The 23,489-nt window shown below is 45.1% G+C and overlaps 1 protein-coding gene across 1 annotated transcript in view; it reads left to right on the top strand.

Annotated features, from left to right (window-relative positions):
• Positions 1 to 12,602, top strand: part of LOC127928752 (layilin-like) — a 28,522-nt gene extending 15,920 nt beyond the window's left edge. Inside the window, exons 5-8 of the mRNA XM_052516109.1 lie at positions 1,075 to 1,143; positions 1,231 to 1,327; positions 1,575 to 1,732; positions 11,692 to 12,602. Of these exons, the coding sequence (XP_052372069.1) occupies positions 1,075 to 1,143; positions 1,231 to 1,327; positions 1,575 to 1,732; positions 11,692 to 12,263 (896 nt within the window). The 3' untranslated portion in view covers positions 12,264 to 12,602. The remainder of the gene's footprint in view (positions 1 to 1,074; positions 1,144 to 1,230; positions 1,328 to 1,574; positions 1,733 to 11,691) is intronic.
• The last annotated feature ends 10,887 nt before the right edge of the window (positions 12,603 to 23,489 follow it).

Consider the following 23,489-nt stretch of genomic DNA (forward strand, 5'->3'; position numbering starts at 1 on the left):
GTCTTTTACTGTCAGCGCCCTGTGTTGTTGGGCTTGTCTTTTACTGTCAGCACCCTGTGTTGTTGGGCTTGTCTTTTACTGTCAGCGCCCTGTGTTGTTGGACTTGTCTTTTACTGTCAGCTCCCTGTGTTGTTGGGCTTGTCTTTTACTGTCAGCTCCCTGTGTTGTTGGGCTTGTCTTTTACTGTCAGCTCCCTGTGTTGTTGGGCTTGTCTTTTACTGTCAGCTCCCTGTGTTGTTGGGCTTGTCTTTTACTGTCAGCTCCCTGTGTTGTTGGGCTTGTCTTTTACTGTCCGCTCCCTGTGTTGTTGGGCTTGTCTTTTACTGTCAGCGCCCTGTGTTGTTGGGCTTGTCTTTTACTGTCAGCTCCCTGTGTTGTTGGGCTTGTCTTTTACTGTCAGCTCCCTGTGTTGTTGGGCTTGTCTTTTACTGTCAGCTCCCTGTGTTGTTGGGCTTGTCTTTTACTGTCCGCTCCCTGTGTTGTTGGGCTTGTCTTTTACTGTCAGCTCCCTGTGTTGTTGGGCTTGTCTTTTACTGTCAGCTCCCTGTGTTGTTGGGCTTGTCTTTTACTGTCAGCTCCCTGTGTTGTTGGGCTTGTCTTTTACTGTCAGCGCCCTGTGTTGTTGGGTAGTCACTTTTACTGTCCGCTCCCTGTGTTGTTGGGCTTGTCTTTTACTGTCAGCGCCCTGTGTTGTTGGGCTTGTCTTTTACTGTCAGCGCCCTGTGTTGTTGGGCTTGTCTTTTACTGTCCGCTCCCTGTGTTGTTGGGCTTGTCATTTACTGTCAGCTCCCTGTGTTGTTGGGCTTGTCATTTTTTGTGCCATATTAAAAGAGCACTTTTTCCCAGTGGAACTCTCTGCGCCTGATTCCTTCCTCACCCACCTAGTCCCGCGTGACAGATATAACTAAATTACTATGAGTATAGATAGATATAACTAAATGACTATGAGTATAGATAGATATAACTAAATAACTATGTATAGATGAGTATCGATAGATATAACTAAATGACTATGTATAGATGAGTATCGATATATATAACTAAATTAATGAACATTAATGTTCCTGTCTACAGAGGCTCCTCCCTTGTCTCTGTCACCCCTGACCACGACCTTTGACACTGAAGAGAAGAGACAGACCCCAGGTACCCTGACCTCTAACCTATTACCCTGACCTCTTACCGTGTTTGTGTTTTTTGTGCATGTCTCTGAACTGTGTGTGTCTGTTTCAGCTCTGAACATTGTTTACATAGTCCTGCCCATCATCCCGTTGTTGATGGTGTTACTAATAGCAACTGCGGTCTTCTGCTTCACGCTGCTGGCTCGACGGTGAGGAGCAAGTACTAACTAGCATGAGATAGACTGGTAGTATGGATAGCATTCATACTACCAGATTGAGAATAATGCATTGACTGATTTAGTGACTGTCAATATATCTATTCCAGAAGCTCACTGTCTCTGTGTGTAGGAGGAAGCTCACTGTCTCTGTGTGTAGGAGGAAGCTCACTGTCTCTGTGTGTAGGAGGAAGCTCACTGTCTCTGTGTGTAGGAGGAAGCTCACTGTCTCTGTGTGTAGGAGGAAGCGGCGTGAGCAGCAGACAGAGGTGTGTCCTAGCGACCCAGGGTCCTGTCCAAACCCCGCCCAGCCGCCTGACGTCTACAACGTGATTCGCTCCCAGCAGGAGGCCGACCTGGCTGGAACACGCCCCCACACCAAGAACACTTCCTTCTTAGGTAAAAATATGTTTTATTGTCACTGGTGCAGTGTAATGTGGTGTTGTACAGGGTCAGTGTAATGTGGTGTTGTACAGGGTCAGTGTAATGTGGTGTTGTACAGGGTCAGTGTAATGTGGTGTTGTACAGGGTCAGTGTAATGTGGTGTTGTACAGGGTCAGTGTAATGTGGTGTTGTACAGGGTCAGTGTAATATGGTGTTGTACAGGGTCAGTGTAATGTGGTGTTGTACAGGGTCAGTGTAATGTGGTGTTGTACAGGGTCAGTGTAATGTGGTGTTGTACAGGGTCAGTGTAATGTGGTGTTGTACAGGGTCAGTGTAATGTGGTGTTGTACAGGGTCAGTGTAATGTGGTGTTGTACAGGGTCAGTATAATATGGTGTTGTACAGGGTCAGTGTAATGTGGTGTTGTACAGGGTCAGTGTAATGTGGTGTTGTACAGGGTCAGTGTAATGTGGTGTTGTACAGGGTCAGTGTAATATGGTGTTGTACAGGGTCAGTGTAATGTGGTGTTGTACAGGGTCAGTGTAATGTGGTGTTGTACAGGGTCAGTGTAATGTGGTGTTGTACAGGGTCAGTGTAATGTGGTGTTGTACAGGGTCAGTGTAATGTGGTGTTGTACAGGGTCAGTGTAATGTGGTGTTGTACAGGGTCAGTATAATATGGTGTTGTACAGGGTCAGTGTAATGTGGTGTTGTACAGAAAATCTGTTTTTGTTTTGTCATTATGAGTTATTGTGATGTCATTATGAGGTATTGTGATGTCATTATGAGTTATTGTGATGTCATTATGAGGTATTGTGATGTCATTATGAGTTATTGTGATGTCATTATGAGGTATTGTGTGTAGATTGATCAGGGGAAAAAACATTTGAATCTATTTTAAAATGAGGCTGTAACTCAACAAAATGTGGAAAAAGTCAAGGGGTCTGAATACTTTACAAATGCACTGTATATTTCAACTGTGCCCTCTATTCTGTTTCTACAGATTGTAAATTAACGATAAACATTTATGCTAAGAGTTTTATTATATTATTGATTGACTATGATTTTTAAAAATCACCCTGCAGTGCTATTTGCAGAGGCAGCCATTCCTGAACCTTTTACCAAAAGCAAGCTACATATGGACAGTGTTGCGAACTGGCTCCTAGCCCATAACAAAGAGGGAGACAATGCAGAGATAAAGAAATAACAAAAATATATTTATTAAACGAAGTTACCTATATGCAAGTAACAATGGTGTGTGTAGTCAGTAGTCAGTAGTGTAAATGAGTGGACGCATGTATAGATGGTGATTAATGAGGGGTGTTGAGATGTGCCAAAACAAATCAGAACAAATTAACACAAAGAAGCCCCAAAATGCATAAACTGGGATGTGACTAAAGAGTTAATCAGGGTAAACTGGGATCTGACTAAAGAGTTAATCAGGGTAAACTGGGATGTGACTAAAGAGTTAATCAGGGTAAACTGGGATATGACTAAAGAGTTAATCAGGGTAAACTGGGATATGACTAAAGAGTTAATCAGCGTAAACTGGGATATGACTAAAGAGTTAATCAGGGTAAACTGGGATGTGACTAAAGAGTTAATCAGGGTAAACTGGGATGTGACTAAAAAGTTAATCAGGGTAAACTGGGATGTGACTAAAGAGTTAATCAGGGTAAACTGGGATGCGACTAAAGAGTTAATCAGGGTAAACTGGGATGCGACTAAAGAGTTAATCAGGGTAAACTGGGATGTGACTAAAGAGTTCATCAGGGTAAACTGGGATGTGACTAAAGAGTTAATCAGGGTAAACTGGGATATGACTAAAGAGTTAATCAAGGTAAACTGGGATATGACTAAAGAGTTAATCAGGGTAAACTGGGATATGACTAAAGAGTTAATCAGGGTAAACTGGGATATGACTAAAGAGTTAATCAGGGTAAACTGGGATATGACTAAAGAGTTAATCTGGGTAAACTGGGATATGACTAAAGAGTTAATCAGGGTAAACTGGGATATGACTAAAGAGTTAATCAGGGTAAACTGGGATATGACTAAAGAGTTAATCAGGGTAAACTGGGATCTGACTAAAGAGTTAATCAGGGTAAACTGGGATATGACTAAAGAGTTAATCAGGGTAAACTGGGATATGACTAAAGAGTTAATCAGGGTAAACTGGGATATGACTAAAGAGTTAATCAGGGTAAACTGGGATATGACTAAAGAGTTAATCAGGGTAAACTGGGATATGACTAAAGAGTTAATCAGGGTAAACTGGGATATGACTAAAGAGTTAATCAGGGTAAACTGGGATATGACTAAAGAGTTAATCAGGGTAAACTGGGATGTGACTAAAGAGTTAATCAGGGTAAACTGGGATATGACTAAAGAGTTAATCAGGGTAAACTGGGATATGACTAAAGAGTTAATCAGGGTAAACTGGGATATGACTAAAGAGTTAATCAGGGTAAACTGGGATATGACTAAAGAGTGATTTTTCCACAGATAGACAGGTACTTTTCCTTTCCATGGTAGCAAGATATTATCAATTTTTGCTAACTAGATCCTCTATGAGGCTGTGGAGGGATTCACATGATGAGTTAAGAGAAAACATGAATCATCAGCGTATAATGACACCTTTGTTTTTAAGCACTGGAATTCAAGGCCCTTGATATTATTGTTGGATCTGATTTGGGCGCAGCGGTCTAAGGCACTGCATCTCAGTGCTAGAGGCATCACTACAGACCCTGGTTTGATTCCAAACCAACCGTCAGTGATTGGGGGTCCTATAGGGCGGCACACAATTGGCCCAGCATCGTCTGGGTTAGGGTTTGGCCGGGGTAGGGTTTGGCCGGGTTAGGGTTTGGCCGGGGTAGGGTCTGGCCGGGGTAGGGTTTGGCCGGGGTAGGCTGTCATTGTAAATAAGAATTTCTTCTTAACTGACTTGCCTAGTTAAAAAAATAAAACAATTATTTCACCTTTATTTAACCAGGTAGGCTAGTTGAGAACAAGTTCTCATTTGCAAGTGCGACCTGGCCAAGATAAAGCATAGCAGTGTGAACAGACAACACAGAGCTACACATGGAGTAAACAATTAACAAGTCAATAACACAGTAGAAAAAAAGGGGAGTCTATATACATTGTGTGCAAAAGGCATGAGGAGGTAGGCAAATAATTACAATTTTGCAGATTAACACTGGAGTGATAAATGATCAGATGGTCATGTACAGGTAGAGAGAGATATTGGTGTGCAAAAGAGCAGAAAAGTAAATAAATAAAAACAGTATGGGGATGAGGTAGGTGAAAATGGGTGGGCTATTTACCAATAGACTATGTACAGCTGCAGCGATCGGTTAGCTGCTAAGATAGCAGATGTTTGAAGTTGGTGAGGGAGATAAAAGTCTCCAACTTCAGCAATTTTTGCAATTCGTTCCAGTCACAGGCAGCAGAGTACTGGAACGAAAGGCGGCCAAATGAGGTGTTGGCTTTAGGGATGATCAGTGAGATACACCTGCTGGAGCGCGTGCTACGGATGGGTGTTGCCATCGTGACCAGTGAACTGAGATAAGGCGGAGCTTTACCTAGCATGGACTTGTAAATGACCTGGAGCCAGTGGGTCTGGCGACGAATATGTAGCGAGGGCCAGCCGACGAGAGCATACAAGTCGCAGTGGTGGGTGGTATAAGGTGCTTTAGTGACAAAACGGATGGCACTGTGATAAACTGCATACAGTTTGCTGAGTAGAGTGTTGGAAGCAATTTTGTAGATGACATCGCCGAAGTCGAGGATCGGTAGGATAGTCAGTTTTACTAGGGTAAGTTTGGCGGCGTGAGTGAAGGAGGCTTTGTTGCGGAATAGAAAGCCGACTCTTGATTTGATTTTCGATTGGAGATGTTTGATATGAGTCTGGAAGGAGAGTTTACAGTCTAGCCAGACACCTAGGTACTTATAGATGTCCACATATTCAAGGTCGGAACCATCCAGGGTGGTGATGCTGGTCAGGCATCTGGTTAGCTTTCCTGACTGACTGCGTATATTGGTTCCTGACTTCCCTGAACAGTTGCATATCGCGGGGACTATTCGATGCTATTGCAGTCCGCCACAGGATGTTTTTGTGCTGGTCGAGGGCAGTCAGGTCTGGAGTGAACCAAGGGCTGTATCTGTTCTTAGTTCTGCATTTTTAGAACGGAGCATGCTTATCTAAAATAGTGAGGAAGTTACTTTTAAAGAATGACCAGGCATCCTCATCTGACGGGATGAGGTCAATGTCCTTCCAGGATACCCGAGCCAGGTCGATTAGAAAGGCCTGCTCACAGAAGTGTTTTTGGGAGCGTTTGACAGTGATGAGGGTTGGTCGTTTGACTGCGGCTCCGTAGCGGATACAGGCAATGAGGCAGTGATCGCTGAGATCCTGGTTGAAGACAGCGGAGGTGTATTTGGAGGGCCAGTTAGTCAGGATGACGTCTATGAGGGTGCCCTTGTTTACAGAGTTAGGGTTGTACCTGGTGGGTTCCTTGATGATTTGTGTGAGATTGAGGGCATCTAGCTTAGATTGTAGGAATGCCGGGGTGTTAAGCATATCCCAGTTTAGGTCAACTAACAGAACAAACTCTGAAGCTAGATGGGGGGCGATCAATTCACAAATGGTGTCCAGGGCACAGCTGGGAGCTGAGGGGGGTCGGTAGCAGGCGGCAACAGTGAGAGACGTATTTCTGGAGAGAGTAATTTTCAAAATTAGTAGTTCGAACTGTTTGGGTATGGACCTGGAAAGTATGACATTACTTTGCAGGCTATCTCTGCAGTAGACTGCAACTCCTCCCCCTTTAGCAGTTCTATCTTGACGGAAGATGTTATAGTTGGGTATGGAAATCTCAGAATTTTTGGTGGCCTTCCTGAGCCAGGATTCAGACACGGCAAGGACATCAGGGTTAGCAGAGTGTGCTAAAGCAGTGAGTAAAACAAACTTAGGGAGGAGGCTTCTGATGTTGACATGCATGAAACCAAGGCTTTTTCGATCACAGAAGTCAACAAATGAGGGTGCCTGGGGACATGCAGGGCCTGGGTTTACCTCCACATCACCCGCGGCAGGTTAAATAAAAAATAATAATAGCTAACATTTCGATGGCCATAATAAATAGATATGCCGATAGTGGACAACCTTGTTTTACTCCTCTTGACAGTTTAATTCTTTCTGAGAAATAGCCTATATTGAACATTTTACGCCTGGTGTTACTATACATAACTTTAACCCATTCTCCAAAATGGAAATATTCCAGGTATTTGCAATGCATTTAGAAAGTATTCAGACCCCTTCATTTTTCCCACATTATGTTATGTTACAGCCTCATCAATCTACACCCAAAATAAATAAAAACATACCTTATTTACATAATTCAGACCCTTTACTATGAGACTCAAAATTAAGCTCTGGTGCATCCTGTTTCCATTAATCATCCTTGAGATGTTTCTACAACTTGATTAAACATGAGGTCGAAGGAATTGTCCGTGGAGCTCCAAGACAGGATTGTGTCGAGGCATCAAATAAAATAAAAATAGTTTATCTATTTCACATCTATGTGCTTTTATGGTAAAAGACAAGAAAATGTATCACACATTGTAAAAAAAAAAAGAAAAGATGCGCCGAACAGCAGTCATGTTTGGCTGTTGCTCTCCTCATCCCTTCTCTACATACAGTGTCAAACAGCAGTCATGTTTGGCTGTTGCTCTCCTCATCCCTTCTCTACATACAGTGTCAAACAGCAGTCATGTTTGGCTGTTGCTCTCCTCATCCCTTCTAGGAGGGACACACTGCTAAAGTGGTTGACTTATAATTTAGTGTTTTTAACTGTAAGTTCGAGACAAGTTTGCATCCAACTTTTTTGTTAAGGAAGAAACTGTTAAAATGACGAAGTGGATTATAATAATAAAACATTGTAGAATATACTAATGACAGTCAATATGTCTTCCTGACTGTAGACTGCTGCAGTATGTCTTCCTGACTGTAGACTGCTGCAGTATGTCTTCCTGACTGTAGACTGCTGCAGTATGTCTTCCTGACTGTAGACTGCTGCAGTATGTCTTCCTGACTGTAGACTGCTGCAGTATGTCTTCCTGACTGTAGACTGCTGCAGTATGTCTTCCTGACTGTAGACTGCTGCAGTATGTCTTCCTGACTGTAGACTGCTGCAGTATGTCTTCCTGACTGTAGACTGCTGCAGTACGTCTTCCTGACTGTAGACTTCTGCAGTATGTCTTCCTGACTGTAGACTGCTGCAGTACGTCTTCCTGACTGTAGACTGCTGCAGTACGTCTTCCTGACTGTAGACTGCTGCAGTATGTCTTCCTGACTGTAGACTGCTGCAGTATGTCTTCCTGACTGTAGACTTCTGCAGTATGTCTTCCTGACTGTAGACTGCTGCAGTATGTCTTCCTGACTGTAGACTGCTGCAGTATGTCTTCCTGACTGTAGACTGCTGCAGTATGTCTTCCTGACTGTAGACTGCTGCAGTATGTCTTCCTGACTGTAGACTGCTGCAGTATGTCTTCCTGACTGTAGACTGCTGCAGTACGTCTTCCTGACTGTAGACTGCCGCAGTACGTCTTCCTGACTGTAGACTGCTGCAGTATGTCTTCCTGAGTGTAGACTGCTGCAGTATGTCTTCCTGACTGTAGACTGCTGCAATACGTCTTCCTGAGTGTAGACTGCTGCAGTACGTCTTCCTGAGTGTAGACTGCTGCAGTATGTCTTCCTGAGTGTAGACTGCTGCAGTATGTCTTCCTGACTGTAGACTGCTGCAATACGTCTTCCTGACTGTAGACTGCTGCAGTATGTCTTCCTGACTGTAGACTGCTGCAGTATGTCTTCCTGACTGTAGACTGCTGCAGTATGTCTTCCTGACTGTAGACTGCTGCAGTATGTCTTCCTGAGTGTAGACTGCTGCAGTATGTCTTCCTGACTGTAGACTGCTGCAGTATGTCTTCCTGACTGTAGACTGCTGCAATACGTCTTCCTGACTGTAGACTGCTGCAGTATGTCTTCCTGACTGTAGACTGCTGCAGTATGTCTTCCTGACTGTCGACTGCTACAGTATGTCTTCCTGACTGTAGACTTCTGCAGTATGTCTTCCTGACTGTAGACTTCTGCAGTATGTCTTCCTGACTGTAGACTGCTGCAGTATGTCTTCCTGACTGTAGACTTCTGCAGTATGTCTTCCTGACTGTAGACTGCTGCAGTATGTCTTCCTGACTGTAGACTGCTGCAGTATGTCTTCCTGAATGTAGACTGCTGCAGTATGACTGTAGACTGCTGCAGTACGTCTTCCTGACTGTAGACTGATGCAGTATGTCTTCCTGACTGTAGACTGCTGCAATACTTCTTCCTGACTGTAGACTGCTGCAGTATGTCTTCCTGACTGTAGACTGCTGCAGTATGTCTTCCTGACTATAGACTGTTGCAGTGTGTCTTCCTGACTGTAGACTGCTGCAGTATGTCTTCCTGACTGTAGACTTCTGCAGTACTGCAGGATGGTAACGAGAGACTATTTCTAATGTACACTGTGGATCATCCTTGTACTAAAGACTCAGCAGAGTAACCTCGGCAGACTAACCTCGGCAGAGTAACCTCGGCTAAACCTCGGCTAACCTCGGCAGACTAACCTCGGCAGAGTAACCTCGGCTAAACCTCGGCTAACCTCGGCAGAGTAACCTCGGCAGAGTAACCTCGGCTAAACCTCGGCTAACCTCGGCAGAGTAACCTCGGCTAACCTCGGCAGAGTAACCTCGGCAGAGTAACGCAGAGTAACCTCGGCAGAGTAACCTCGGCAGAGTAACCTCGGCTAAACCTCGGCTAACCTCGGCAGAGTAACCTCGGCAGAGTAACCTCGGCTAAACCTCGGCAGAGTAACCTCGACTAAACCTCGGCAGAGTAACCTCGGCAGAGTAACCTCGGCTAAACCTCGGCAGAGTAACCTCGGCTAAACCTCGGCTAACCTCGGCAGAGTAACCTCGGCAGAGTAACCTCGGCTAAACCTCGGCAGAGTAACCTCGACTAAACCTCGGCAGAGTAACCTCGGCAGACTAACCTCGGCAGAGTAACCTCGGCAGACTAACCTCGGCAGAGGCCAAATGGTGCACTGGCCCCTTAAGAACTGCTTGTGCCCCTGGTAGTTAAAATGTCTGTCTGGAAAGGCTGGCAGAAACGACCTTTTCACCTGTTGTTAGGTTCAACTTCTGCAGCAACATTCATACTTTTCTTCACATTGTGTGCATCCAATAACATGAGTTAAGAAACATGCACTGTTTGCAATTGGTTTGAATTCAGTCACCTGTAAACTTCTAAGTTTGGGGTCACTTAGAAATATCCTTGTTTCTGAAAGAAAAGCACATTTTCTGTCCACTAAAATAACATTTAATTGATAAGAAATACAGTGTAGACATTTTTAATGTTGTAAATTACTATTGTAGCTGGAAACTGTAGTTTTTTAAAATGGAATATCTACATAGGCATACACAGGCTCATTATCAGCAACCATCACTCCTGTGTTCCAATGGAACGTTGTGTTATCTAATATAAAGTTTATCATTTTTTTTTATCAAAGGCTAATTAATCATTAGAAAACCATTTTGCAATTATGTTAGCACAGCTGGAAACTGTTGTCCTGATTAAAGAAGCAATAAACCTGGCCTACTTTAGACTAGTATCTGGGGCGGCAGGTAGCCGGTAGTGGTTAGAGCGTTGGACTAGTAAACGAAAGGTTGTAAGATCGAATCAACGAGCTGACAAGGTACACATTTGACATGAAGGCTATTCCATGCGAGAAATTGCCAAGAAACTGAAGATCTCGTACAACGCTGTGTACTACTCCCTTTACAGAACAGCACAAACTGGCCCTAACCAGAATAGAAAGAGGAGTGGGAAGCCCCGGTGCACAACTGAGCAAGAGGACAAGTACATTAGAGTGTCTAGTTTGAGAAACAGACGCCTCACAAGTCCTCAACTGGCAGCTGAATTAAATAGGAGCCGCAAAACACCAGTCTCAACATCAACAGTGAAGAGGCGACTCTGGGAGTTCCTCTGTCCAGTGTCTGTGTTCTTTTGCTCATCTTAATCTTTTATTTTTATTGGCCAGTCTGAGATATGGCTTTTTCTTTGCAACTCTGCCTAGAAGGCCAGCCTCCCGGAGTCGCCTCTTAACTGTTGACGTTGAGACTGGTGTTTTGCGGGTAAATATATTGGCCATTTCCAGTTAGAATTGTAATTTACAACATTAACAGTGTCTACACTCTATTTCTGATCAATTTGATGTTATTTTAATGGACCAAAACATTAATTTTCTTTCAAAACCAAGGACATTTCTAAGTGACTCCAAACTTTCGAACGGTAGTGTTTGTAAATGTGATATTTTGTTAATTTTTTAAAAATAAATTACCGGATGGCCTAACCTTCCTCCTAAACTTTGATTGTTGCTCTCATGACATGGTTACATGTATTTGTTTCAATTGTTAAACTATTTTTCTATTTCATTTGATGCACTTTGAGATAATTATTGTATAATGAAAAGCGCTTTTGAAATGTAATAAATTGTTATTATTTTGCAAACTAGCAAACAGAACAACTCTGTAAAATGTGTCCTACCTCATCTGAAAACAGTGACGATAACAAAACACATGGCAACAACAGGCATGTGGGGGAGGAGTTTTGAAATGTAACATCCAATCAACATGTAGCCACTGGGAGCCAGCGGTCCATTCACACCAGTTTTGCTAAAACAAAATTCCCCAGACCTCAAAGGGAAGCGTGACAACAACGTGATTTTAGAGTTATGGCTTCGCGAGACTAGCTTTCGACCCACTGGTGTTGATCCTCCCACTTTCAGACAAACTCTTTGTATGCAGTTACCCATGACTCGTTCAAAGGGGAAGGGAAACACTGATCCTGTTGTTTCTCCATAGTAACGGCCTGTGTTCTTTCTCCTAGGCTCCTCCCCCGACATGTCCCCTGGTGACTATGACAACCTGGGGGGTCTGCGAGACACGGAGAGTGGTTTCGTCACGCTGGCCAGCACAGAGAGCAACTTCCAGTTGACCTCTGAACTCTACGACCTTAGTCTGGGGCGACGCAAAGACGACTCAGACATTTACCACAACAGTCTGGGTCGCAACGGAGAGGTTTATAACAACAGTCTGGGTCGGCATGGTAACCGAGAGGTTTATAACAACAGTCTGGGTCGTCATGGCAACGGAGAGATGCACGATAACAGTCTGGGTTGTCACGGCAACGGAGGGACGTACAACAACAGACTGGGTCTTCATGGCCGTGTGGTGAAGAGCAGTGAGCTGTACAACACTAGTCACTATAGAGACAGTCTTTACCAAACCAGCCTGGATCGCTATGGTAACCCTGAACAGCAGGAGAGAAGCCTGGGTCGTCATGGGAACGATGCTAGTGTAGATTGCTATGGGAGGGAGGCCACTGTGGGTTACTATGGCAACGAGGGCAGTCTGGGTGGGAAGTGCTACAAAGAGTGGTTGGACAGTGACAGCAACTAACAACTACTGACAGTTACAGCTACTGACAGTTACTGACAGTGACAGCTACTGACAGCAACTGACAGTGACAGCTACTGACAGTTACAACTACTGACATATACTGACAGTGACAGCAACTGACATATACTGACAGTGACAGCAACTGACATATACTGACATATACTGACAGTGACAGCAACTGACATATACAACTACTGACAGTTACATCTACTGACAGTGACAGCTACTGACAGTGACAGCTACTGACAGTGACAACTACTGACAGTTATATCTACTGACAGCTACTGACAGCTACTGACACTGACAACTACTGACAGTTATATCTACTGACAGCTACTGACACTGACAACTACTGACATATACTGACAGTTACATCTACTGACAGCTACTGACAGCTACTGACAGTGACAACTACTGACAGCTACTGACAGCTGACAGCTAGTGACAACTACTGACAGTTATATCTACTGACAGCTACTGACAGTGACAACTACTGACAGTTATATCTACTGACAGCTACTGACACTGACAGCTACTGACATATACTGACAGTTATATCTACTGACAGCTTCTGACAGCTACTGACAGCTACTGACAGTGACAACTACTGAAAGCTACTGACAGCTACTGACAGTGACAGCTACTGACAGCTACTGACAGCAACTGACAGCAACTGACAGCAACTGACAGCTACTGACAGCTACTGACAGTGACAGCTACTGACAGTTAATCTACTGACAGCTACTGACAGCTACTGACAGCTACTGACAGTGTTACTACTGACAGCTACTGACAGCTGACAGCACTGACAACTACTGACAGTTATATCTACTGACAGCTACTGACAGCTACTGACAGCTACTGACACAGCAGCTACTGACAGTTATATCTACTGACAGCTACTGACAGCTACTGACAGCACTGACAGCAACTGACAGTTATATCTACTGACAGCTACTGACAGCACTGACAACTACTGACAGTTATATCTACTGACAGCTACTGACAGCTATACAGCTACTGACAGCTACTGACACCTACTGACAGTTATATCTACTGACAGCTACTGACAGCTACTGACACTGACAACTACTGACAGTTATATCTACTGACAGCTACTGACAGCAACTGACAGTGACAGCTACTGACAGCTACTGACACCTACTGACAGCTACTGACAGCTACTGACACTGACAACTACTGACAGTTATATCTACTGACAGCTACTGACAGCTACTGACACTGACAACTACTGACAGTTATATCTACTGACAGCTACTGACAGTTATATCTACTGACAGCTACTGACAGTTATATCTACTGACAGGTACTGACAGCTACTGACAGTTATATCTACTGACAGCTACTGACAGCAACTGACAGTGACAGCGACTGACAGCTACTGACACTGACAACTACTGACAGTTATATCTACTGACAGCTACTGACAGCTACTGACAGTTATATCTACTGACAGCTACTGACAGTGACAGCTACTGACAGCTACTGACAGCAACTGACAGCAACTGACAGCAACTGACAGCAACTGACAGTGACAGCTACTGACAGCTACTGACAGCTACTGACAGCTACTGACAGCTACTGACAGTGAGCAGTGACAGCAACTGACAGCTACTGACACCTACTGACAGTTATATCTACTGACAGCTACTGACAGCTACTGACAACAGTTATATCTGACACTGACAGCAACTGACAGTGACAGCGACTGACAGCTACTGACACCTACTGACAGTTATATCTACTGACAGCTACTGACAGCTACTGACACTGACAACTACTGACAGTTATATCTACTGACAGCTACTGACAGCTACTGACAGCAACTGACAGTGACAGCTACTGACAGTTATATCTACTGACAGCTACTGACAGTTACTGACACTGACAACTACTGACAGTTATATCTACTGACAGCTACTGACACTGACAACTACTGACAGTTATATCTACTGACAGCTACTGACACTGACAACTACTGACAGTTATATCTACTGACAGCTACTGACACTGACAACTACTGACAGTTATATCTACTGACAGCTACTGACAGCTACTGACACTGACAACTACTGACAGTTATATCTACTGACAGCTACTGACAGTGACAGCTACTGACAGCTACTGACAGTGACAGCTACTGACAGCTACTGACAGTGACAGCTACTGACAGCTACTGACACTGACAACTACTGACAGTTATATCTACTGACAGCTACTGACAGCTACTGGGAGTGATAGCTACAGTGACAGCTATTGACAGTGAAACCTACTGGCGCTGACAGCTATTGACAGCTACTGACAGCTACTGACAGTCTGTGTGTGTGCATGGCCCTGTTATGCTGCCCTCCCCTGAGGGGTCACTGTCAGGTAATGAACCTTGACCCCAGCTGTGCCTGAGACACCAAAGCCTGGTCCTGTCCTCCTCCTGTCTCGTCCTCCTCCTGTTCAGATCTTGTCCCATTCTTCCCTTGCTGCCTGACCACAACATGACAATAATTTAGGCATGATAGGCCCGATACAGAACACACCCCTTGAATTCGTACTTCTCTGTAGTTGGTATACAGACTAACCTTGTGCAGGTGCATAATGAGCCAGGTGCATAATGAGCCAGGTGCATAATGAGCCAGGTGCATAATGAGCCAGGCATAATGTGCCATAATGAGCCAGGTGTATAATGAGCCAGGTGCATAATGAGCCAGGTGCATAATGAGCCAGGTGCATAATGAGCCAGGTGCATAATGAGCTTTGCACGCACGGCTCCCGTTCGCCGCTGAATACATTTAATACAACTGCTGAAATCCCTCCCACTTGCTGGCCAACAGATTTACTTGTGGAGTCATTTCATTCAATAGGGTTTTCAGCACTTTTATCGAAAGCCATCCCTTTAAATTTGGTGTACCTTTAATTCTCTACAGACTCTAATACATGGAGAGAACAGTTCAGAATATTAGGGATCACTGAAATATATGCATATTCATCTACTTTTCAGCAACAATTGGTAGATAAAAATATACTCTGATCTTGTTTATTATTTAGAGATAGGAACATTTTTATACAATTAATAAATATACTAACAGCGTTGGAGAACCTTAATGCACGAAATATATGTGAATAAAAAATACAATGGTTTGATTTTATCGTGAAAGTTGCCATAGGAGTAGCCTAGTGGTTAGAGTGTTGGACTAGAGCTGACAAGATAAACATCTGTCGTTCTGTCCCTGAACAAGGCAGTTAACACTCTGTTCCTAGACCAGTTAACCCACTGTTCCTAGACCAGTTAACCCACTGTTCCTAGACCAGTTAACCCACTGTTCCTAGACCAGTTAACCCACTGTTCCTAGACCAGTTAACCCACTGTTCCTAGACCAGTTAACCCACTGTTCCTAGACCAGTTAACCCACTGTTCCTAGACCAGTTAACCCACTGTTCCCTTGACCAAGGCATTTAACCCACTGTTCCCCTGAGAACAAGGCTGTCCCCCTACTCCCCCCTGAACAAGGCAGTTAACCCACTGTTCCCCTGAACAAGGCAGTTAACCCACTGTTCCCCTGAACAAGGCAGTTAACCCACTGTTCCCCTGAACAAGGCAGTTAACCCACTGTTCCCTGAACAAGGCAGTTAACCCCACTGTTCCCCTGAACAAGGCAGTTTACCCACTGTTCCCTGAACAAGGCAGTTAACCCAGTGTTCCTAGACCAGTTAACCCACTGTTCCCCTGAACAAGGCAGTTAACCCACTGTTTGAACAAGGCAGTTAACCCACTGTTCCCCTGAACAAGGCAGTTAACCCACTGTTCCCCTGAACAAGGCAGTTAACCCACTGTTTTGAACAATGCAGTTAACCCACTGTTCCCCTGAACAAGGCAGTTAACCCACTGTTGATGACCAGTTAACCCACTGTTCCTAGACCAGTTAACCCACTGTTAATGACCAGTTAACCCACTGTTCCTGACCAGTTAACCCACTGTTGATGACCAGTTAACCCACTGTTCCTAGACCATTTAACCCACTGTTAATGACCAGTTAACCCACTGTTCCTTGACCAGTTAACCCACTGTTGAGACCAGTTAACCCACTGTTCCTAGACCAGTTAACCCACTGTTCTAGTGAGACCAGTTAACCCACTGTTCCTAGACCAGTTAACCCACTGTTAACCCCTGAACCAGTTAACCCACTGTTCCCATGAACAAGGCAGTTAACCCACTGTTCCCATGAACAAGGCAGTTAACCCACTGTTATGATAAGGCAGTTAACCCACTGTACCCCTGGAGAACAAGGCAGTTAACCCATATCCCCTGAACAAGGCAGTTAACCCCTGTTCCCCTGAACAAGGCAGTTAACCCACTGTTCCCTAGAACAAGGCAGTTAACCCCACTGTTCCCCTGAACAAGGCAGTTAACCCCTGTTGGTGAACAAGGCAGTTAACCCCACTGTTCCCCTGAACAAGGCAGTTAACCCACTGTTCCCCTGAACAAGGCAGTTAACCCACTGTTCCCCTGAACAAGGCAGTTAACCCACTGTTCCCCTGAACAAGGCAGTTAACCCACTGTTCCCTGAACAAGGCAGTTAACCCACTGTTCCTAGACCAGTTAACCCACTGTTCCTTGACCAGTTAACCCACTGTTCCTAGACCAGTTAACCCACTGTTATGACCAGTTAACCCACAGGGACCAGTTAACCCACTGTTCCTAGACCATTTAACCCACTGTACCTGTGACCAGTTAACCCACTGTTCCTAGACCATTTAACCCACTGTTAGACCAGTTAACCCACTGTTCCTAGACCAGTTAACCCACTGTTCCTAGACCAGTTAACCCACTGTTCCTTGACCAGTTAACCCACTGTTCCTAGACCAGTTAACTCACTGTTCCTAGACCAGTTAACCCACTGTTTTTGACCAGTTAACCCACTGTTCCTAGACCAGTTAACTCACTGTTCCTTGACCAGTTAACCCACTGTTCCTAGACCAGTTAACCCACTGTTCCTAGACCAGTTAACCCACTGTTCCTAGACCAGTTAACCCACTGTTCCTTGACCAGTTAACCCACTGTTCCTAGACCAGTTAACTCACTGTTCCTTGACCAGTTAACCCACTGTTCCTAGACCAGTTAACCCACTGTTCCTAGACCAGTTAACCCACTGTTCCTAGACCAGTTAACCCACTGTTCCTAGACCATTTAACCCACTGTTCCTTGACCAGTTAACCCACTGTTCCTAGACCAGTTAACCCACTGTTCCTAGACCAGTTAACCCACTGTTCCTAGACCATTTAACCCACTGTTCCTTGACCAGTTAACCCACTGTTCCTAGACCAGTTAACCCACTGTTCCTAGACCAGTTAACCCACTGTTCCTTGACTGTCATTTGAAAATAATTTGTTCTTAACTGACTTGCCTATAATAACATTTTTAAAGATTCAATTGTTGAATCCATAAGATATTGGAAGGTGAGAATAGGGGTTGACCAGTAGTCCTATGAATCCAATGTCTGCATTTTAGATCATATTATTGTTTTTTATATACACTGTCATTCCACTACTACTGCAGATACCTGTATATTATGGACATTTTCTGAAATGAGAATGCAAACATGTTACAGTGTGTTTAAAGTGTGTGTGTGTACGCCCTAAATAAAAGCATCTGCACTCAGTGTCTTTCTTCAGAAGGTTTTTATTCTCCAGGTTTTGTAATGACCAGTTAACCTCTGACCTGGCTCTGTCTCTATGGTGATGAGGATGATATCAGTTTAATGTAGAGTGTAATGACCAGTTAACCTCTGACCTGGCCCTGTCTCTATGGTGATGAGGATGATATCAGTTTAATGTAGAGTGTAATGACCAGTTAACCTCTGACCTGGCCCTGTCTCTATGGTGATGAGGATGATATCAGTTTAATATAGAGTGTAATGACCAGTTAACCTCTGACCTGGCCCTGTCTCTATGGTGATGAGGATGATATCAGTTTAATGTATAGTGTAACGACCAGTTAACCTCTGACCTGGCCCCTCTCTATGGTGATGATGTTATCAATTTAATGTAGATTGTAATGACCAATTAATATATAAATAGTTAATATATACCTGTGGTAGACAGGGCAGTGTTATATACCTGTGGTAGGGCAGTGTTATATACCTGTGGTAGGGCAGCGTTATATACCTGTGGTAGGGCAGTGTTATATACCTGTGGTAGGGCAGCGTTATACACCTGTGGTAGACAGGGCAGCGTTATATACCTGTGGTAGGGCAGTGTTATATACCTGTGGTAGGGCAGCGTTATATACCTGTGGTAGGGCAGCGTTATATACCTGTGGTAGACAGGGCAGCGTTATATACCTGTGGTAGGGCAGCGTTATATACCTGTGGTAGACAGGGCAGCGTTATATACCTGTGGTAGGGCAGCGTTATATACCTGTGGTAGACAGGGCAGCGTTATATACCTGTGGTAGACAGGGCAGCGTTATATACCTGTGGTAGACAGGGCAGCGTTATATACCTGTGGTAGGGCAGCGTTATATACCTGTGGTAGACAGGGCAGCGTTATATACCTGTGGTAGACAGGGCAGCGTTATATACCTGTGGTAGACAGGGCAGCGTTATATACCTGTGGTAGACAGGGCAGCGTTATATACCTGTGGTAGACAGGGCAGCGTTATATACCTGTGGTAGACAGGGCAGCGTTATATACCTGTGGTAGACAGGGCAGCGTTATATACCTGTGGTAGGGCAGCGTTATATACCTGTGGTAGACAGGGCAGCGTTATATACCTGTGGTAGGGCAGCGTTATATACCTGTGGTAGACAGGGCAGCGTTATATACCTGTGGTAGGGCAGCGTTATATACCTGTGGTAGACAGGGCAGCGTTATATACCTGTGGTAGACAGGGCAGCGTTATATACCTGTGGTAGACAGGGCAGTGTTATATACCTGTGGTAGGGCAGCGTTATATACCTGTGGTAGGTAGGGCAGCGTTATATACCTGTGGTAGGGCAGCGTTATATACCTGTGGTAGACAGGGCAGCATTATATACCTGTGGTAGACAGGGCAGTGTTATATACCTGTGGTAGGGCAGCGTTATATACCTGTGGTAGGGCAGCATTATATACCTGTGGTAGACAGGGCAGCGTTATATACCTCTGGTAGACAGGGCAGCGTTATATACCTGTGGTGGGCAGCGTTATGTACCTGTGGTAGGGCAGCGTTATATACCTGTGGTAGACAGGGCAGCGTTATATACCTGTGGTAGGGCAGCGTTATATACCTGTGGTAGACAGGGCAGCTTTATATACCTGTGGTAGGGCAGCGTTATATACCTGTGGTAGACAGGGCAGCGTTATATACCTGTGGTAGGGCAGCGTTATATACCTGTGGTAGGGCAGCATTATATACCTGTGGTAGACAGGGCAGCGTTATATACCTCTGGTAGACAGGGCAGCGTTATATACCTGTGGTAGGGCAGCGTTATATACCTGTGGTAGACAGGGCAGCATTATATACCTGTGGTAGACAGGGCAGTGTTATATACCTGTGGTAGGGCAGCGTGTATGTCCTGTGATCAGGGCAGCATTATATACCTGTGGTAGACAGGGCAGCGTTATATACCTCTGGTAGACAGGGCAGCGTTATATACCTGTGGCAGACAGGGCAGCGTTATATACCTGTGGTAGGGCAGCGTTATGTACCTGTGGTAGGGCAGCGTTATATACCTGTGGTAGACAGGGCAGCGTTATATACCTGTGGTAGGGCAGCATTATATACCTGTGGTAGACAGGGCAGCTTTATATACCTGTGGTAGGGCAGCGTTATATACCTGTGGGGACAGGGCAGTGGTTATATACCTGTGGTAGGGACAGCGTTATATACCTGTGGTAGACAGGGCAGCTTTATATACCTGTGGTAGACAGGGCAGCGTTATATATCTGTGGCAGACAGGGCAGCGTATATACCTCTGGTAGACAGGGCAGCGTTATATACCTGTGGTAGGGCAGCGTTATATACCTGTGGTAGGGCAGCGTTATATACCTGTGGTAGGCAGGGCAGCATTATATACCTGTGGTAGACAGGGCAGCGTTATATACCTGTGGTAGGTAGGGCAGCGTTATATATCTGTGGTAGACAGGGCAGCGTTATATACCTGTGCTAGGACAGTGTTATATACCTGTGGTAGACAGGGCAGCGTTATATACCTGTGGTAGGGCAGCGTTATATACCTCTTGGTAGGGCAGTGTTATATACCTGTGGTAGACAGGGCAGTGTTATATACCTGTGGTAGGGCAGAAGGTATATACCTGTGGTAGACAGGGCAGTGTTATATACCTGTGGTAGACAGGGCAGTGTTATATACCTGTGGTAGACAGGGCAGCGTTATATACCTGTGGTAGACAGGGCAGTGTTATATACCTGTGGTAGACAGGGCAGCGTTATATACCTGTGGTAGGGCAGCGTTATATACCTGTGGCAGACAGGGCAGCGTTATATACCTGTGGTAGACAGGGCAGCGTTATATACCTGTGGTAGACAGGGCAGTGTTATATACCTGTGGTAGGGCAGCGTTATATACCTGTGGTAGGGCAGTGTTATATACCTGTGGCAGACAGGGCAGTGTTATATACCTGTGGTAGGGCAGCGTTATATACCTGTGGTAGACAGGGCAGCGTTATATACCTGTGGTAGACAGGGCAGCGTTTTATATACCTGTGGTAGACAGGGCAGTGTTATATACCTATGGTAGGGCAGCGTTATATACCTGTGGTAGGGCAGCGTTATATACCTGTGGTAGGGCAGCGTTATATACCTGTGGTAGACAGGGCAGCGTTATATACCTGTGGTAGACAGGGCAGCGTTATATACCTGTGGTAGGGCAGTTATATACCTGTGGTAGACAGGGCAGTGTTATATACCTGTGGTAGGGCAGCGTTATATACCTGTGGCAGACAGGGCAGCGTTATATACCTGTGGCAGACAGGGCAGCGTTATATACCTGTGGTAGACAGAGCAGCGTTATATACCTGTGGTAGACAGGGCAGCGTTATAAACCTGTGGTAGACAGGGCAGTGTTATATACCTATGGTAGGGCAGCGTTATATACCTGTGGTAGGGCAGCGTTATATACCTGTGGTAGGGCAGCGTTATATACCTGTGGTAGACAGGGCAGCGTTATATACCTGTGGTAGACAGGGCAGCGTTATATACCTGTGGTAGGGCAGCGTTATATACCTGTGGTAGACAGGGCAGCGTTATATACCTGTGGTAGTCAGGGCAGCGTTATATACATCTGGTAGTCAGGGCAGCGTTATGTACCTGTGGTAGGGCGAGCGTAAATATACCTGTGGTAGACAGGGCAGCGTTATATACCTGTGATAGACAGGGCAGCGTTATATACCTGTGGTAGACAGGGCAGCGTTATATACCTGTGGTAGGGCAGCGTTATATACCTGTGGTAGACAGGGCAGCGTTATATACCTGTGGTAGACAGGGCAGCGTTATATACCTGTGGTAGACAGGGCAGCGTTATATACCTGTGGTAGACAGGGCAGCGTTATATACCTGTGGTAGGGCAGCGTTATATACCTGTGGTAGACAGGGCAGCGTTATATACCTGTGGTAGGGCAGCGTTATATTTACATTTACATTTAAGTCATTTAGCAGACGCTCTTATCCAGAGCGACTTACAAATTGGTGCATTCACCTTATGACATCCAGTGGAACAGCCACTTTACAATAGTGCATCTAAATCTTTTAAGGGGGGGGGGTGAGAAGGATTACTTCATCCTATCCTAGGTATTCCTTAAAGAGGTGGGGTTTCAGGTGTCTCCGGAAGGTGGTGATTGACTCCGCTGTCCTGGCGTCGTGAGGGAGTTTGTTCCACCATTGGGGGGCCAGAGCAGCTAACAGTTTTGACTGGGCTGAGCGGGAACTGTACTTCCTCAGTGGTAGGGAGGCGAGCAGGCCAGAGGTGGATGAACGCAGTGCCCTTGTTTGGGTGTAGGGCCTGATCAGAGCCTGGAGGTACTGAGGTGCCGTTCCCCTCACAGCTCCGTAGGCAAGCACCATGGTCTTGTAGCGGATGCGAGCTTCAACTGGAAGCCAGTGGAGAGAATTGAGTTGAGCGGGGTGACGTAATGAGAGAACTTCAAGGTTCTTAGCGCTCTGGGTGGAGGACACAATGGAGTTGTTGTGATGGCGAGATCATGGAACCGGCAGTCCTTCCACGGGAGGAAGAGCAGCTCAGTCCCGAGGTTCAGCTTGAGGTGGTGATCCAGTCATCCACACTGATATGTCTGCCAGACATGCAGAGATGCGATTAGCCACCTGGTCATCAGAATGGGGAAAGGAGAAGATTAATTGTGTGTCGTCTGCATAGCAATGATAGGAGAGACCATGTGAGGTTATGACTTGGTGTATAGCGAGAATAGGAGAGGGCCTAGAACAGAGCCCTGGGGGACACCAGTGGTGAGAGCGCGTATTGGAGTGCCAACAGAAGAAGATCTTCAAAGGTAAGGCATGAATATATGTAATTATATCGTTATTTCTGAGTGTTGTGTCGCGCCTGGCGGGTTGAAATATGATTTTCATGTGTTTGTATGCGGGGTGCTGTCCTCAGATAATCGCATGCTTTCGCTATAATTTCACTGGATGTTGTCCAGACGATCCCGTTAATGGGATCCGAGCGGGAATGGGGGTGAAGGGATCCATCAGAATTAAGAATAAATTCCTTATTTACAATGATGGCCTACCAAAAGGCAAAAGGCCTCCTGTGGGGGAGGGGACTGGGATTTAAAAAAACATTCTTAGGAAACATATCACCAACAGAGAGAGTGAACAGACAGAGAGCATGGGCTCCTGATATAATACCAGTTGGATACATTTAGATAAACTAGAATTATTTCACAAGGACTTATCAAAACCTTAATTCCAAATCACAAATCCATACCTGAAACCTCGATTTTGGACAACATTACCTACATGGACTGTTACTACCAACGATTATCAAGAAGAAAACCTTGTAACAAACCAAAACCTGCGGAAGAAATACAGCATGGAAATACCATCCAACACAAAACGGAGTGAGTAATGTTCCATTCCATTCCATCTGAACCACTTCTGAAGCCAAAAAATGTAAAGACAGTAATCTCTAGGTCATTTTGTTATATAAAGCTTAATAAATAAGGCTACTCAGCTACCAAGCTGCTTGGAAAGACATTTAC

Source organism: Oncorhynchus keta, unplaced genomic scaffold (assembly GCF_023373465.1).
Source record: "Oncorhynchus keta strain PuntledgeMale-10-30-2019 unplaced genomic scaffold, Oket_V2 Un_scaffold_3664_pilon_pilon, whole genome shotgun sequence".
In the NCBI taxonomy this organism is placed as follows: Eukaryota; Metazoa; Chordata; class Actinopteri; order Salmoniformes; family Salmonidae; genus Oncorhynchus; species Oncorhynchus keta.